This window comes from Cajanus cajan, chromosome 2, assembly GCF_000230855.2.
Source record: "Cajanus cajan strain Asha chromosome 2, NIPB_CcT2T_4, whole genome shotgun sequence".
Classification (NCBI taxonomy): Eukaryota; Viridiplantae; Streptophyta; class Magnoliopsida; order Fabales; family Fabaceae; genus Cajanus; species Cajanus cajan.
Genome location: NC_138518.1, coordinates 72,871,200 through 72,887,909, shown reverse-complemented (window position 1 = coordinate 72,887,909; position 16,710 = coordinate 72,871,200). Strand labels below are relative to the sequence as shown.

The window sequence follows — 16,710 nt, the reverse complement described above, 5'->3', positions numbered from 1 at the left end:
CAATTGAATTAACCTTTGCGTCTCGAACTTGGAAGAAGCAGTGGACGAGACTGGAAGAAGATGCCCTCGCAAGAGTCGCGGAAGCACTCGCAGCAGCAGAAGAAGCCCTAGAAGCACCAAAGGCAGGCACACACGGCGATCGGTGCCCACGATTGTCACCGTCGAGAATAGTGGCGCCGAAGACGTGGTGAACAAAAAGGAATCCGGTGGCTTCAACCCTCCTGCATCCCAGAAAACAAAATCGAATCCATAAACGAAAATGAAAACTAAAACCCTCCTCCTAATGTGGCAAACAACAACATACCTTATGGAAGATGACGAACTCGCGATGAATAGCTACAAGGAAGATGAATAGCTACAACGAAGACAAAGAACGGATTTGTTCAAGAGATAAACTGTGCGAGAATATGAGGGGAAAATTTGAGTAGGGTATTTAAAATCGGTTTATTGAGAACCGATTTTGTATGATGCAAACAAAATCAGTTCCAAAAGAAACCGATCTTGTAAAGACTATACAAAATCAATTCTTTGCGAACCGATTTTAAAAGACAACGAGAATACACTTTTTAAAATCGGTTAAAATTTAATCGATTTTAAAAGGTCTTTTAAAATCGGTTAAATTTTAACTGATCTTAAAAATGGTAGCATTATTTACAAAAATGTCACCGCGTCTTTTTTAAAATCGATCCCCTGTTAACCGATTTTAAAATCCTATTCTTAAAAGTATTTTTTGCACTAGTGCACAGTCGTCGCTAGGCATGCCATGTAAGACAAAAACATGGGCTACCTATTGGGAAAAATTCAAGTCCCGCCAATCCTATATCATTAAAAATGGTCACTCACCATTTATCCACGTGTCAAGTCTAATAGTGCTGGACGTGAGGGGCTGTATTGAGAAAAATCTAGTAAAAAACAACCCTCAACTTACAAACCAGTTTTGTAAGGTTGAGTTAGGCTTAAATCTACTATTCTAAGACTACTTCATCCCATTTAAGACATGTTTTTTAATGTATTTCTTTATAAATATTTTGAGAGATAAAAATTAAGATTTTTTTTTATTAAGTCTAAATTGTATTTCAATGTGATAAACTTTATGAAAATTAGTTTAATCATATATTGATTTTTATTTCAAACCACTAAGATCTGTTTAATTATGAAACTTTTAGAATAATATACATATATATAGTCTTAAGTCTTAAATTTGAACTGAAGTATATGATTATCATTGTAATTGTTTTTGGAGTTGAGTGTTGATGGAGAAGTTAATTTACGAATGTTTCTTTGGTAATATGAAATCATGTCGTCCGCTACGTGGATTTAGCATTTTAATCTAACGGAAAGTTTTGATATTTGACTGTCAAGCAACAACTGATTGAATCAGTTCTATTGAAGAGTTCCTACATGTACGTTTGGTTTTCCATTGATTTTTTTTTTTTAGACACGTGTTACAACAAAAGCTACAACTAATAGCTTTTATATTAATTCCACTTATTTGACGTAGAATTAAACAAGCTCCAATGGCTTGAAATTAAATCCAGCACGCATATTAAGCTCACCTAAAAAACTATAATTAACATAAGATTGTTCACTAAGAATTCAAACATCAATTTCACATTCGTAAAATATTATTATTTTAAATTTAAATTAAATATAAATTTATTTTTAATCATTACTCAACAAATTTCACACTTACACTAGTGCAAAAATTAGATTTAAAATCGGACTTTTAAGATCAGTTACTTTGTAACCGATCTTAAAAGTGATGCGGTGACAAATTTATAAATAACATGAATACTTTTAAGATCGGTTATAAAAGAATCGATCTTAAAAGTTAGACTTTTAAAATCGACTCTTTCAAAATCGGTTACAAAACCGATTTTAAAAGTTAAAAATAACTGATTTTAAAAGTCTTTTTTTCACTAGTGTTATAAAATAGATGTGTATTTTATAAACTTATATTTTTCCTCCTTTCGTGATTGATATTTGTTCAAATCTTAACATTTCTTATACCGTCGTAGTTAGTTATAGACAATATTTCAACTCATTTATGTAAAATTAAATTAATCAAACTTATATTTTAAAAGAGTGATTAAGTCTGAAGCTTCTACCTTCGCCACGCCAATGCCTGGTTTAGCCGTCACTTGTAAAATTAATTGGTTGCATTAGTCTAAAAGACAGGTTTTGTATAAAGTCCCTATTTGCATATAGTAATTTTTATTTGGATTTAAACCTAGTTTGATTAATATATATATAGAATAATATTTATAATATATAGGAGTATCACCAATAATTTAGTCTATCTTACACCACAAATAGTCAAATAATAATCTACAAATTAATTTATTATGGTACAGTTTCTCACATCAGATTTCCTTTGCGGCTATCTTCTTTAGTAATTAATCATTTAAATATTTAACTTCAAATAATGTAGTGTATTAGTTAAAATTTATAAGTAATAAAAGTGTATTAAAACTTTGCAATATAATCATTATGTGTTTTTAAAGTATTTTATAATTTTTTACAATTAAATATAGTTTTCAAACTGTTTTATAGTGAGATATATATTTTATATTTACTAACAAATAGATGAATGATAATTTAGATCATGACTAACTTTCGAATAAAAAAAAAAGACGATGACTAACTTAATCATATTATATATTATTAATTAATTGATTTTTACAATTGAAATCAATTAAATTTCATTTAATATTAATAATGACTCTTAAAAGATTAAATATGTGCTTTACTGTCATTAGAAAAATATTAAACAAAATCATTTATGATAATTTAATTAATAATATTTTTATAATAAATTATTACTACTTTAAATAGTTTTTACATTAAAATTCACTTCTAAATGGTGAGATAGATTGTTAAATGGGTAATATATAGTAGTGACAAAGTAGCCATGTAATTTTTGAGACAAAAATTAATACATAGATGGAAGATGAGTGGAGAAACTATTTGAGGAATAGTTGATGAGTGCAAGGCTCTTAAAGTTAACTCTGACAGAATATGAATTGGTTCATACACACGAACGAAGAGCATGCAATTAATGTCGAGGTAGATAGATCAATTGGTTCTCATCACTTGTGCTTTATCCAATTTAAACAAAATAAAGTCTTTGTGTGCAAATCAACTAAAGAAATGTAGTATGCTCTTGCTCTCACGCATAAAGGTACTACGTACTGATGTTAAAAGAATAAAAACTAGTTAATTTCTTAATCATATAATATGAGTCGTTTTTTTTTTTTTGAAGAGCTGAACCTTAGCTCAATTCATTAACAAAAAGAGAGAAGATACAATTTGGGATGTATGCAAAATCCTTAAGATTAGCATAATATTTGGAGGCCTTTGCAAGGTTGGAAGCCACCAAATTAGCTGATCTATGGGTGAAACTTACATTAAAGTTGGCACAAGAACTTATCTTATTTCTACAATGGTTCATAATGTCACTAAATTCAGTTCTATCCTTCAGGTTGGGATGAAGGAGAAAATTTTCAATTCTGCTACTACTGGACTCGAAGAGGATGGGCGAATATTGATTTTCCGAAGCCAAAATGATGGCTTGCATGAGAGCAATAGCATCTCTAATACTGGCAGGAGGAAGACCAGGGATCTTGAGGGTACGTGCACCCACAAAGGAACCCAAGCTGTCTCTAATGCAGAGACCGATTCCAAATGTATTCTCATCAGGGTTAGGGAATGTAGCAAAATTGCACTTGTATGAACCATGGGGCATATCTTTCCATAAGAGATTATTCCTGCTAGTCCAGATACTCCACATCATCATGCAAAAGTCAGCCGCATCAGATTTGGACCAAAGATTAAGGATTTTGTTCACAAGATCAGAAGTACCATTAGCTTGATCAACGTTGGAGCTCATCTTATCCTTTAGGTTACTAGCCAGCCAGCAAATTCTCGCATCATAACATCCAAACAGCGCATGCCAAGAATTCTCGATACCAACATCACATCTTGGGCAACTGATGGGGCAGCTCACACCTTTCTTTTGAAGCTGGGCACGGGTAGGAAGGATATTTTTATAGACTCTCCATGTGTGATGTTTCACTTTCGCAGGAATAGGAAGACTCCAAATGATGTTCCAAGTTTTGTCGGGGTCCATAGTATTAGTTGGGAGGAGAGAGCTTGTTATGGCTTTATACGCAGACCTGACCGTGAAGCATCCATCATTGGACCATTTCCACACGTAAGAGTCATCTGTGCAGTGGCTGTAAACGGGAGTGGCTAGGATGTCTTTAGTTGTGGCTTCGTCAAAAATATGATGAATGATGTTGTGATTCCATTCGAGGGTATCGGAAGAGATGAGGTCACTAACGTGAAGGTGCTTGTACACGTCATTGGTGCAACTAGGAGATTTGATATAGGTTTGGTTGTGCAGGATCCAAGGCTCGTTCCAAATAGATATGCTTTTACCAGAACCGATTTTCCACCTGAGGCCATCATTGAGGAAGTGTTTAGCTTTCCAAAAGCTCTTCCAAGTGTAGCTAGGATTGTGACCTAAGTTTGCTTCAAGAATACTCTTATCAGGGAAGTATTTAGCCTTCAACAGACGACTCACGAGAGCATCGGGGTTAGTAAGAATGCGCCATACTTGTTTACTTAGAAGCGCCATGTTAAAAGTGTCCAAATTCTTGAAGCCAAGTCCACCATCCTTGCGAGGGGTTGATAGATTGTTCCAGTTTAGCCAATTGATGCCTTTCTTGTTACTGCCATTTGAACTCCACCAAAAGGTGTTGAGCATCTTCTCTAGAGAGTCGGTGACAGAGTGAGGGAGGAGAAATATGCTCATGAGTCGTTAAAAATAGTGAAAATGGGACTATATATATATATATATATATATATATATATATATATATATATTTTGATGAAATGTTTAGAACTTTCTAAAATATACTCAATGGCTCCAAACCCTCGGAAAAAGTTCATTCATAAAGAAAATAATATTAAGCAAAAGATAATATGCAACAACTATTTTTAAATTTAGTTTAATATTTTTTCTTCCCCGTCAAATGAAATTAATTTTTTTTATAATATTACATTTAAATTTATATTTATTATATTGTTTTTGCAATATTTCTATATTAAAACTTCAATTTCATTATTTAATTTATTTTATGTAAAACAACCTGACTTAATTTATTGAATTGATAAAATATCCAATAAGTTGCATAACATCGATCCATTGTTTTAATTATTCATTGGTTTATTTGTAGTAAATAAAATTTGAATTACTATATTATACGGATAAAATAAAATAAAAACATAAAGCAAAAAATTTCCTAGATTAAATTAATTCTTAACATACAACAAAATTATTAAATAAAATTAATATGCATTAAATTGGTCATTTAAAATAAGTTTAGTGAATAATAATTTTTTAAAATTATATAATTAACTTGAAAATATTTCCTTGTATTTTTCTTTAAAATAATAATTAACTAAGGATAAAAAAAAAGAGACAAGTCATGTATATAATTTTTTGTGAAAAGTGGTGGTTTCTTTATTTTGGGAAAAGCTGTTCCATGGTGATTAGTGATGTAGTCAAATTAATATATATATATATATATATATATATATATATATATATATATATATATATATATATAAATTTTTATAATACCGTGAATTTAAATTTAACTTAATTTTAGAATATTTATCATTTAATATATATATATATATATATATATATATATATATGAGGAGGGTTCAAACGATACCGGTGTAGCTTTTACTAAGTGTTACACCGCTCAATAACTTTATATTAAATGTGAATTTTTAAAATCTAACCGTTAGATTGAAAGTTCATATCTCTTAGATCATATATGTCAAATTTTATATTAATATAAGATGATTTGATACTTCATTCTCATAAAACAAAATTGACGTAATATATACATTTCAAAATATACTAAATATATGAACAATTTGATTACCTTTAAGTTGTTGTTCAATTTTAACAAAATTTGACATATATGATCTAAGAGATATGAACTTTCAATCTAACGGTTGAATTTTCAAAATTCACATTTAATATAAAGTTATTAAGCGGTGTAACACTTAATAAAAGTTACACCGGTATCGTTTGAACCCTCCTTTATATATTATATATATATGAGGAAGGTTCAAACGACACCGGTGTAACTTTTACTAAGTGTTACACCGCTCAATAATTTTATATTAAATGTCAATTTTGAAAATCCAACCGTTAGATTGAAAGTTCATATCTCTTAGATCATATATATCAAATTTTATATTAATCTAAGATGATTTGATACTTCATTCTCATAAATCAAAATTGACGTAATATATACGTTTCAAAATATACCAAAATATGAATTTTGAAAATTTAACCGTTAGATTGAAAGTTCATATCTCTTAGATCATATATGTCAAATTTTGTTAAAATTGAACAACAACTTGAAGGTAATCAAAGTGTTCATATTTTGGTATATTTTGAAACGTATATATTACGTCAATTTTGATTTATGAGAATGAAGTATCAAATCATCTTAGATTAATATAAAATTTGATATATATGATCTAAGAGATATGAACTTTCAATCTAACGGTTGGATTTTCAAAATTGACATTTAATATAAAATTATTGAGCGGTGTAACACTTAGTAAAAGTTACACCGGTGTCGTTTGAACCCTCCTCTATATATATATATATATATATATATATATATATATATTTCAAAAGAATTTTATAGTGTCATAAAAATATTATATCAATTAATATTAATTGATAGCGTAACTTATTACGTTATTAATCAAATTATTCAAGATTTAAATTCTGACTTTAAATATAAAATAATAAACAATGTTAAGAAGAGAATATATATATTTTATATGTGTAGTAATTTATATATTATAAATATATATATATATATATATATATATATATATATATATATATATATATATATTACATCAACTTTAGTGAACAAAGAAGGGTTTAAAAGTTGATCATGGTTTTCTTGACCTGTTGCACATTAAAAAAATTTAATACCTATCTTAGGAAAAAAGGTAAACGTTTGAATTAATGTTATTGACTTAATTGCGATTAATATATACATTAAAAAAAAAGAATTCATTGTCATTATTCCAGCAGAAACTAATGTCACAAATTAATTACATGTTTGACTATTTGGTGGTGGGGTGCCTTTAAAGTTGCAATTGTAGAACACAGGACTGTGCCTATTATGAAATAGATTATTAGTTTGGTTTATTGTTATCGCAAACATGTGGAAGGTCTTAGTCACAATTAGTGTATTGTTGATGATTATGACAGACATGGTGATAGTCCCTGTGCAGAGTGAAGAAGAAAATGGTGTTGAAAATGGTTATGTGGATGGGCTTATAGGTAAAAGGAAAACTGTGCTCGTGAAAAATGATATAGATAGTGGGGTTACGGTTAATCTCCATTGTCGATCAAAGGATGATGATCTTGGCCTACATGTTCTTAGACTTGGAGAGCAGCAAGTATGGTCCTTCCGAGATAACATTTTTCGTACCACTCTTTTTTGGTGCACCATGGATGCAAAAAATAAGGAATACCAGTTTGAAATTTATAGGGCTAAAACGGATCGTACATGTACTTCTCAATGTTTTCGAAGTTTGAGAGAAGATGGAGCCTATTTTTGGAATCAGCCCCTACAACTCTGGGAGAAGAGAATCTCATGGTCCATTCAATGATATACATGCCTACAAGTTTTATGTCTTTGCTAATCTAAATAATAATAAAAATAAACTGTGTTAATAGTTAATACTACTCTTCCCTCTTTGTCAATTCTGATGTTTTTTTAATCGGGAAATTACATGGATTTAAGACTGTGAATCAGTTGGATTTTAGACCAGTGATGAATTCACGGGTAGTTTGGATTGAAGTTACCTAAACTTATTAAGTAATTCGATTATTAAACTGTTATGTACGATTGAGTTTGTATAGTTTTTTTTTTTTTTTTTTTTTTTTTTTTTTTTGGCTAAAACCCTATTTTGGTCCCTTATATTAATTGTTTGTTTCAATTTAGTCTTACTTTTATTTTTAGTTTTAATTTGGTCCCAAACTAATTAATTGGTTTCAATTTAGTCCCAAATTAATTAATTGGTTTCAATGTGGGACTTCCGTCCAAATTATTTAAACGGAGTTAACTTTTGGCCACGTTGATGCCACGTACATGCATACGTGGATGCCACGTGGATGACAATTTTTTTGAAAACACCTGAGCCCAGAACGGCACGTTCTGAAACCGGAACAGGCCGTTCTGGTTGCACTTTTTGTGCGTTAATTTTGCATCCGGAACGGCCCGTTCCAGGTGCAAAATTAACACAGTAAAAGTGCAACCAGAACGGCCCGTTCCGGTTTCAGAACAGGCCATTCCGGTTTCATCCTTTTTTATATATAAAATATTAATAATTTTATAAAATATATATTATTAATTATATTTTAATTATGTTGTTATATCTAATAAAATAAATATATTAATATTTTTTATATATTTTATTTTATTATGTTTATCTTATTAATTTTTATTATTTTATTCCTCTAATTTTAAATAATTTGCAAAAAATTATAAAGTGATACTTAAATATTTCTTCAAACAGAAAGAGAAAAAGAAAAAATTATTACTCTATTTATAAGATAATTGTATTTTATAAAAATAAGTAATTTTAAAATTTTTACCATACAAAAATATTTTTCAAAATTATTATATTTTTTAATAAAATTAATAAAGAATATTGGTTTAATTGCATTTTTTATCTCTAAAGTATTACAATTGTGCAGTTTTGATCCCCAAGATTTTAATTGGGTAATTTTAGTCCTTAAAGAATTGCAATTGCGCGATTTTGGTCCTTCAATTTTTAATTGAACAATTTTAGTCTCTCGAATATCATAATAATACGATTTTAGTTTCTCCCATTAAAAATTAATAATTTTAATATATATATATATATATATTATTTTAAAATTAAAAAATTATTTATCTATTCAAATTAACGTATATTATAATTTTTGATATTATATCAATAATATTATTAATATATTTATAGATAAACTAATAATTTGATAAATATAACTTGTTATATATTAATATACTTTTAGAAAAATATAAGTATATTAATTAGAAATATATATCTGATCTTATATATTTATATTTTTGTAAAAGTATATTAATATATATTAAGTTATATTTATCAAATTATTAGTTTATTTATAAATATAGTAAAAATATTATTGATATTAATTTATCAGTGATATTAAAATACTAATAATATATAAATTTTATTTATTTAATAATAATAAATATATATCATTTGATACATTAAAAAAAATTATAATATACGTTAATTTAAATAAGCAAACAATTATATAGTTTTAAAACATTATATATATATATATTAAAATTTTAAAATTATTAAATTTTTAATGAGAAATACTAAAATTGCACAATTATAATATTTGAGAGATTAAAATTGTTCAATTAAAAATTGTGAGACTAAAATTACACAACTGTAATCTTTTAAAATTGTGAGAGATTAAACTTGTTCAATTAAAAATTGTGAAATCAAAATTGCATAATTATAATACTTGAGCGATCAAAAACACAATTAAGTCAAGAATATTATATTCTTAATTTTGGAACGGGCCGTTCTGAAACCAGAACGGCCCGTTCTGGTTTCAGAACGTCCCGTTCTGCTACACTGGTGGTGTGTTAATTTTTGCATCTGGAACGGCCCGTTTCAGTTGCAAAATTAACACACCAAAAGTGCAACCAGAACGGCCCGTTCTGGGTCCAAATGTTTTCAAAAAAATTGGCATCCACGTGGCATCCACATATGCATCTACGTGGCATCCATGTGGCCAAAAGTTAACTCCGTTTAAATAATTTGGACGGAAGTCCCACATTGAAACCAATTAATTAATTTGGGACTAAATTGAAATCAATTAATTAGTTTGGGACCAAATTGAAACCAAAAATAAAAATGAGATTAAATTGAAACAAACAATTATTATAGGGGACCAAAATAGAATTTTAACCTTTTTTTTAATACCAACATAATCGTGAAAGAGTTAGTTTGGGTTGGGCATACTGAATCCGACCATTTTTTTTAATCAAAATATTTTAATTACTTAACTCATTCATGACCAACCTTAATAGGTTGGTTTGAGTTTGTCTCATATTATAAAAAAAAAAGATAAAAATTCTGAACTAAAAGAATTGGACCAGTTTTAATTAGTTTACGTTATTGGGCCACCCGTAGCTATAAATCCCTATTAATTATTGGTTGAGTCCGTTGAATTAGTGTCATAAATTGATTCTAATTATAGGAAAAAAAATCCAAAAACAATTGATAGTTTTTAAAAACTAATCATCTCATCCTCGTACCAAAATTATGAATTATGAAAATTTATGAGAATTTTCAAGCTGCGTGTTTTATATATATATATATATATATATATATATATATATATATATAAAAGAGAGATCCTTTTACTCCTAGACTTACTTCATTCAATAACTTATGTTTTACATTAACGATTCAACCGTTGAATTTAAAGTTCTTAATACATAGATCAAATATGCAAATTTTAAAAAAATTTGAAAATTATTTGATACTTCGTTTCATTAATTCAAATCAATGTATAAAATAATTTTATAATTATTCGTCAATTTGAATTAATGAAATGGAGTATCAAATGATTTTCAAAATTTTAAAAAATTTGTTATACATTAAGAACTTTAAATTGAACTGTTGGATCGTTGAAATTTGATGTAGAACATGAGTTATTGATCAGAGTAAGTACTTACTCTTGGAGTAAAAGGATCCCTCCTCTATATATATATATATAAAGACTAATTAATTTTAATAGAGTTACTTTATTCCACAATCTATAATTTACATTAAATTTTAATAATTTAATTATTAAATTAAAATTTTTAATAAATAAATTATATTTTAAGTCAATAATTTAAATAAATCATTTTTCAATAAATAAATTAAGTCAATAATTTTTTTAAAAAAATTAAAATTATTTAATATTTTGTTATATTGATTTATATTATATTATATTTTATATATATATATATATATAAACATATTAACCATTAATTTAAATATATACAATGAAATAACATAATTTTAAAATTTTGTATAATAGAGTCAAGAAACTATTTGAGGAATAGTTGATGAGTGCAATGTATTCAATAGGCAAGTCTGACCAATCCACACATAAGGATAGATTAGACTTTAAAATTGATTACTTGAATAGAATTAGGTCATTTTGATCTACTTGCTAAGTCCGACAAGTCATGGACATAAATTGGGTTGGTGTGCGGACTTATGAGTTAATACGCTAAATTAATAAGTGGAATAATCTAAACTATAAATTTGTAATGTATTATATAATAATAATAATAATAATAATAATAATAGTCTTACAAAGTTGTGATTACAAGTTTAGAATTAAAATTAAGTGTTAGGAGAGTTTGTCGCTCCTATGAAATACCAAATTAATATAGTATTTTTTTAAGGCTTGTGATGTGTGGATATAGAATTGTGAATTAAATTTTGGCTTGTTGTTGCTTTATCAATTATTGTTACTTGTGAATTAAATTAAAAATTATGTTGACTTGTTGTTTTATAATCCATTGTGGAAACTATAATCTGAATGAATATTTTATTAAATTTTGAATATTGTAATTATGAATATTGATGATATTTTTTATGATATAGAAAATGATTTAGATATATAGAAATTTCACCTAACACAAAAAAGAGAACTTATTATTGTCACTATTCCTTTTATTAATACTATTAATAATAAAAATAATAATAAATTTTTAATGAACAAGATCTAGATAGAGAATAATCCATCTAAAGTATGAAACTATACTTAAAAAATATTATAGTGACAAAGTGTATCATACACCAACCTAAATTAAAATAATATTTAGTATGTATAAGTGAGGTTGGGCCGACCCTTTTTACACCTCTATTGGTGGACTATGGATTGGTTCATACACGAAGAAAATGCAATTAATGACGCGGTAGATCAATTACAAAGTTAGCTTTTAATTTTGATGAAATATATGTATTGGATGGACTATGGAGGATTAGCCCCTCATATTCTCTTCTATATCACGTAAGCCATGAGTCGGCGTATAGTGCATGGCAAAATAGGTACGTGATAACGTCAATCCGATGATATTATTGGTGTCAGTTTTACGTAGTTATTATAAAACAATACTAGCTAGAACTTTAAATAACAAAAAGTAAAGCACGTAACTATTTTTTTTCCTAAAACTATAAACCATTACCTATTAGATTCACAAACTAAGGAAATTTATAATAAAAGGCTACAATTTTAAACAATTACTTCTTACTAATTAGTAATTATTATCTAATTAATTCATATATATCTTAAAATTTTAAATTCATATTAATTTTAAATTTTAGACTAACGTGATTGAGTAATTACGTACACTTTAAAACTTGTTTAAAAAAACTTAATTTCATAATATATTCACGAGAACTGAATCATTGAATTGAAAAAGTAAAAATTGAAAAATAATTCGAGTTAATTGAACTAAACTATTTTATTAGTTTGGCAAACTTCTCAAATTTAAATAGAACTGATTTTTCTTTTTTTGCAATGATAAATATATAAGGAAAATAAAAAATTAAGAGAAACTTAACTTTTTTAAAAAATAGCTCAATTTAATTCAGTTCGGATCTCAAATATTATTTGAGTTCATTATTTCTTTATAAAAATAGTTTAATTTTGTATGCATATATATTTTTTGAACAGCCATACAGATTAGTGCTAGAACGACATATTAATATGGGTAGAAACATTGAAATTAATATTTGGAAAGTGAAGCATGGCATATATATATGGGTTGGTTAGAATGCATGGAAAGACCAGGAATAAACCTCATGTGATTCAAGGTAACCTTGGGATGTGCCTACAGAGGCAGAGATGCCAATCTGAACCCATTCCGGAACAACACTCTTCAAGTCGATTGTGTGACCCAAATCATACGACCTTACTTCATCACTTTCATCGTAGATTAAAGTGACTCCTAGGTAGTTGGTTGAAGCATTGTACCATATGGTGACGTTGGCTATTTCCCCATTATGCAACTCCCACGGCACTGTTTTGTCGGACTTAACGGAATTAACATCAACTCCAATGTGGTAGGGATGTCCACGTGGGTCCCAGTCCTCGTTGAAACAAGTGTCGAATTCCACAGCAAACGTTTGTCGGAACATGCTATAAGATGAGTCACCGAAAAGGCCAAGGAGGCCTCCAACGGAGCCATTGGGAATGACACTGTCTCGTGGTGCAATGAAGAATGCAATCCCATCAGCACTGTGTTTTTGGCTTGGCACTCTCACAGCGAAGGACAACTTGGTAACAAAGTTTTTGGACATGTTCGTTCTTCTGTTCCAAATGTGGAATGGCTTAGAATATAACACTCGTCCTACACTGCCATTAACTGGTTCGCCATCATTCTTTTTCTGGGTAACTTCTAATACCCCTGTTGCTGAAACTTGGGCATCACCTTGGAAGATTAGGTTACTATGATTGGGTTCGAACCTCTCAATGTCGAAACAATAAAAGGATTCTCGTTGCTCCTTCGCATGCGAGAGGAACAGAAAGGTTGACAGAAAGAGAAGAAGAATGGAATACATGTGCCCCATGGAGAGGAGATTAAATCGATCCAGTAGCTTTGCTTATTTTCTAGAAAGATAGTAGATCGATAGATGATATTACCTTGCGAATTCAATTCACAATCACCAATTATTTAATCTGTGAGGGTGTGTTATTCGGTGGAATCGCATAAACAAAAATATACTGTGTTCATTAAATGTGTAACTTTTTTGGTATTACGTAAACGTGTAAAATTTCATGCATGCATACTCAATATGTCTTCTTTTTTTCTTGTGTGTGGAAAAAGGATTCATATAACATCGAAAAACCTCGAGGGAAAGGGAGGTGAGAGTTGTCAAGAGGATGATATAAAATTCTAGCATTTACAACAAGCAGGTGAATATATAGGATACATTAAATAAGGCTTTGCCAATTGCTATTAAATATTAATCTATTTAAAAAATTTAAGACTATAGTTTAGTATGTATGACCTCTTTAAAAAGTTTGATTTTACGTGTTAACTTATTTAAATAGTTATTTAAAAAGTTTAGGATGATATATACAGTTTTTTTTTTTTGGATGAAAGTTACGTATTATTTCTTGTATAATGACAGTGAGATAAAAATCTACATATCTAAGAAAATATAAATTATGAAAATAAAACTATTATTACTTGTTTATATAATATATAATAAGCTTATTTTTTACGATTTAATTGATATGATTTTGACTAATTTATTTAAAAATTATTTTGCAATGACCCAAATCCGAGATTTTCAATTGCAAAGTATAATTTACTAATAGTCAATAAAGGAAAAACATTAAAAACGAATTCAATAACTTAATACATACGAAAATAAATAGGATTCAGAAAAGGAAAAATCAATAACATTAAACTCAGATCACAGAATATTATATAAATCTACCTTTGTTATAAATTTATCGATGTCATTAATGTCAAATTTATGAGTATTTGGTGCATGAAAATTTTTTAGTACTACTTTCTAAAAATATTGACGTCAACAACATTAGTTTCTTGCATTTAGTTTATTATTTAAAAAATAGAAGTAGTTTTTACATAAGTGTTCTCTAGAAATATTCACATAAGTGAGAAAACTAATACAATAATAACTTCATGCTAAACATATGAGTGTGCGAATCATCATAGAAAGTAAAATTTAAGCAATTTTGAGCCATTTTACTTATAACTTAATGAATTTTTCATTCAATATTTCTATTTTATTTATGAACGAAGTGTTTTACCCAATAATTATGTTATAGTTATTTATTTTGGTTGAATCAATCTTTAATAACTCATTCCCAAAAGATAAAAAATTTAATGTAATTTATAAATAAATTAATTAATATATTTTAAATTAAAATTTATTAAAAATGAATTATTTTTATTTTTATTTTCTTATTTAGTATCATACGACGTCAACAAAATGTTACAAATTTTAACAAAAGGAGAATTAATAAGCCTACAACGAAACATGGAGTTTCTGTTGCAGAATCGGTCTGAATGGAGTGAGAAAATTAATAATCAACAAGATATACAACTGAAAGGCAAGTTCCTCATCTCTTGTGCTTTATTCAAAATTAAACAAAGCATAGTCTTCGTGTGAAGAAAAATGAAGCATGCTCTTGCTCTCTCATACATGAAGGGTCGACTATCGATGTAAAAAGAAGAAAAACTAATCTCTTAAAATATGAGTTATACAAGATGGATGAAAATGAGACTATTAATGAAATATTTAGACCTTCCAAGAAATATACTCAATGGTCTCCAAATCCCTAGGAAAAAAGTTCACTCTAAAAGAAAATAATATGAAGAAAACAATAATATGCCAAAAAAATGTATAATTTTAGTTTAATATTTTTTCTTCCCTCTCAAATTATTTTTTTAATAATATTACATTCAAAATGTCTATTTATTATATTTTTATGCAATATTTTTTAAATTAAAATATTAAATTCCATTATTTTATTTATTTTATATAAAATAATGTTACTTAATTTATCTAATTGATAAAATATCCTATAAGTTGCGGAACATCGATCCATTGTTTTAATTATTCATTGATTTATTTGTAGTAAATAAAATTAGAGTCACTATATTATACGGATAAGATAAAAATTCATAATTAAAAAATATTAGATTAAATTAATTAAAACATACAACAAATTTTTAAAATTACATTAATATGCAATTTAATTTCGTCAATTTAAAATATGTTTAATAAATAATAATTTACATCTCTAATGGATAAAAGTATAATTTATTTAATGCTTTAATATATGAAAGATGAACTTACATCTTTAACAGAGAAGAGAGTATAATTTATATTAACGGTCTTAAGTTAATATATATTTCAACACAAAATGATAGTAGTATAACACCGATAGTTTTTAGTATATTTAAAAATATTAAATAAAATTGACTTATTTAAGTATAAAAAGAATTTAAGAACTTTTTTTCTTATAGATAATTATAGAGATTATTAAACTATGTACAAAAACTGTTGCTAACGTATAAGTCAAACATGTAACCTGTTGAATTTTTTATTTTTTTTATGAAAGGCAAAGAAAATTATATATATATATATATATATATATATATATATATATATATATATATATATATATATATATATATATATATATATATATATATGATGTTGGTACCAGGGGTACCAAAGGCCCTTATACAAGATTTGGTGTGTCTAATGGCCGCTAGTGGAAAAACAGCTTTTAAAATCGGTTATTTTAACTTTTAAAATCAGTAACCGATCCATTTTAAAAGTTAGACTTTTAAAATCGGTTAAACAACTGATCTTAAAAGTTAACTTTTAAGATCGGTTGTTTTATAACCGATCTTAAAAGGGCGGTGAAAAAAATTTAAATTAGAACGGGCCATTCCAGGCTGTTCAAAAGGCCGAAAAAGTTAACTTTCAGTACGGCTCGTGCTGCATGGAGAACGGGCCGTTCTGAAAGGAGAACGACTCGTTCTCCATGCAGCACGG

The 16,710-nt window shown here is 27.6% G+C and overlaps 2 protein-coding genes across 2 annotated transcripts; one reads left to right on the top strand and one right to left on the bottom strand.

The window, feature by feature from the left end:
• Nucleotides 1-7,272: 7,272 nt before the first annotated feature.
• Nucleotides 7,273-7,725, top strand: LOC109803329 (self-incompatibility protein S1). The gene has a single exon (XM_020364851.2). The coding sequence runs from the start codon at nucleotides 7,273-7,275 to the stop codon at nucleotides 7,723-7,725; it is 453 nt and encodes a 150-aa protein (XP_020220440.2).
• A 5,144-nt stretch (nucleotides 7,726-12,869) lies between these two features.
• Nucleotides 12,870-13,853, bottom strand: LOC109804267 (seed lectin). The gene has a single exon (XM_020366066.3). The coding sequence runs from the start codon at nucleotides 13,735-13,737 to the stop codon at nucleotides 12,937-12,939; it is 801 nt and encodes a 266-aa protein (XP_020221655.1). The 5' UTR covers nucleotides 13,738-13,853; the 3' UTR covers nucleotides 12,870-12,936.
• Nucleotides 13,854-16,710: the final 2,857 nt, after the last annotated feature.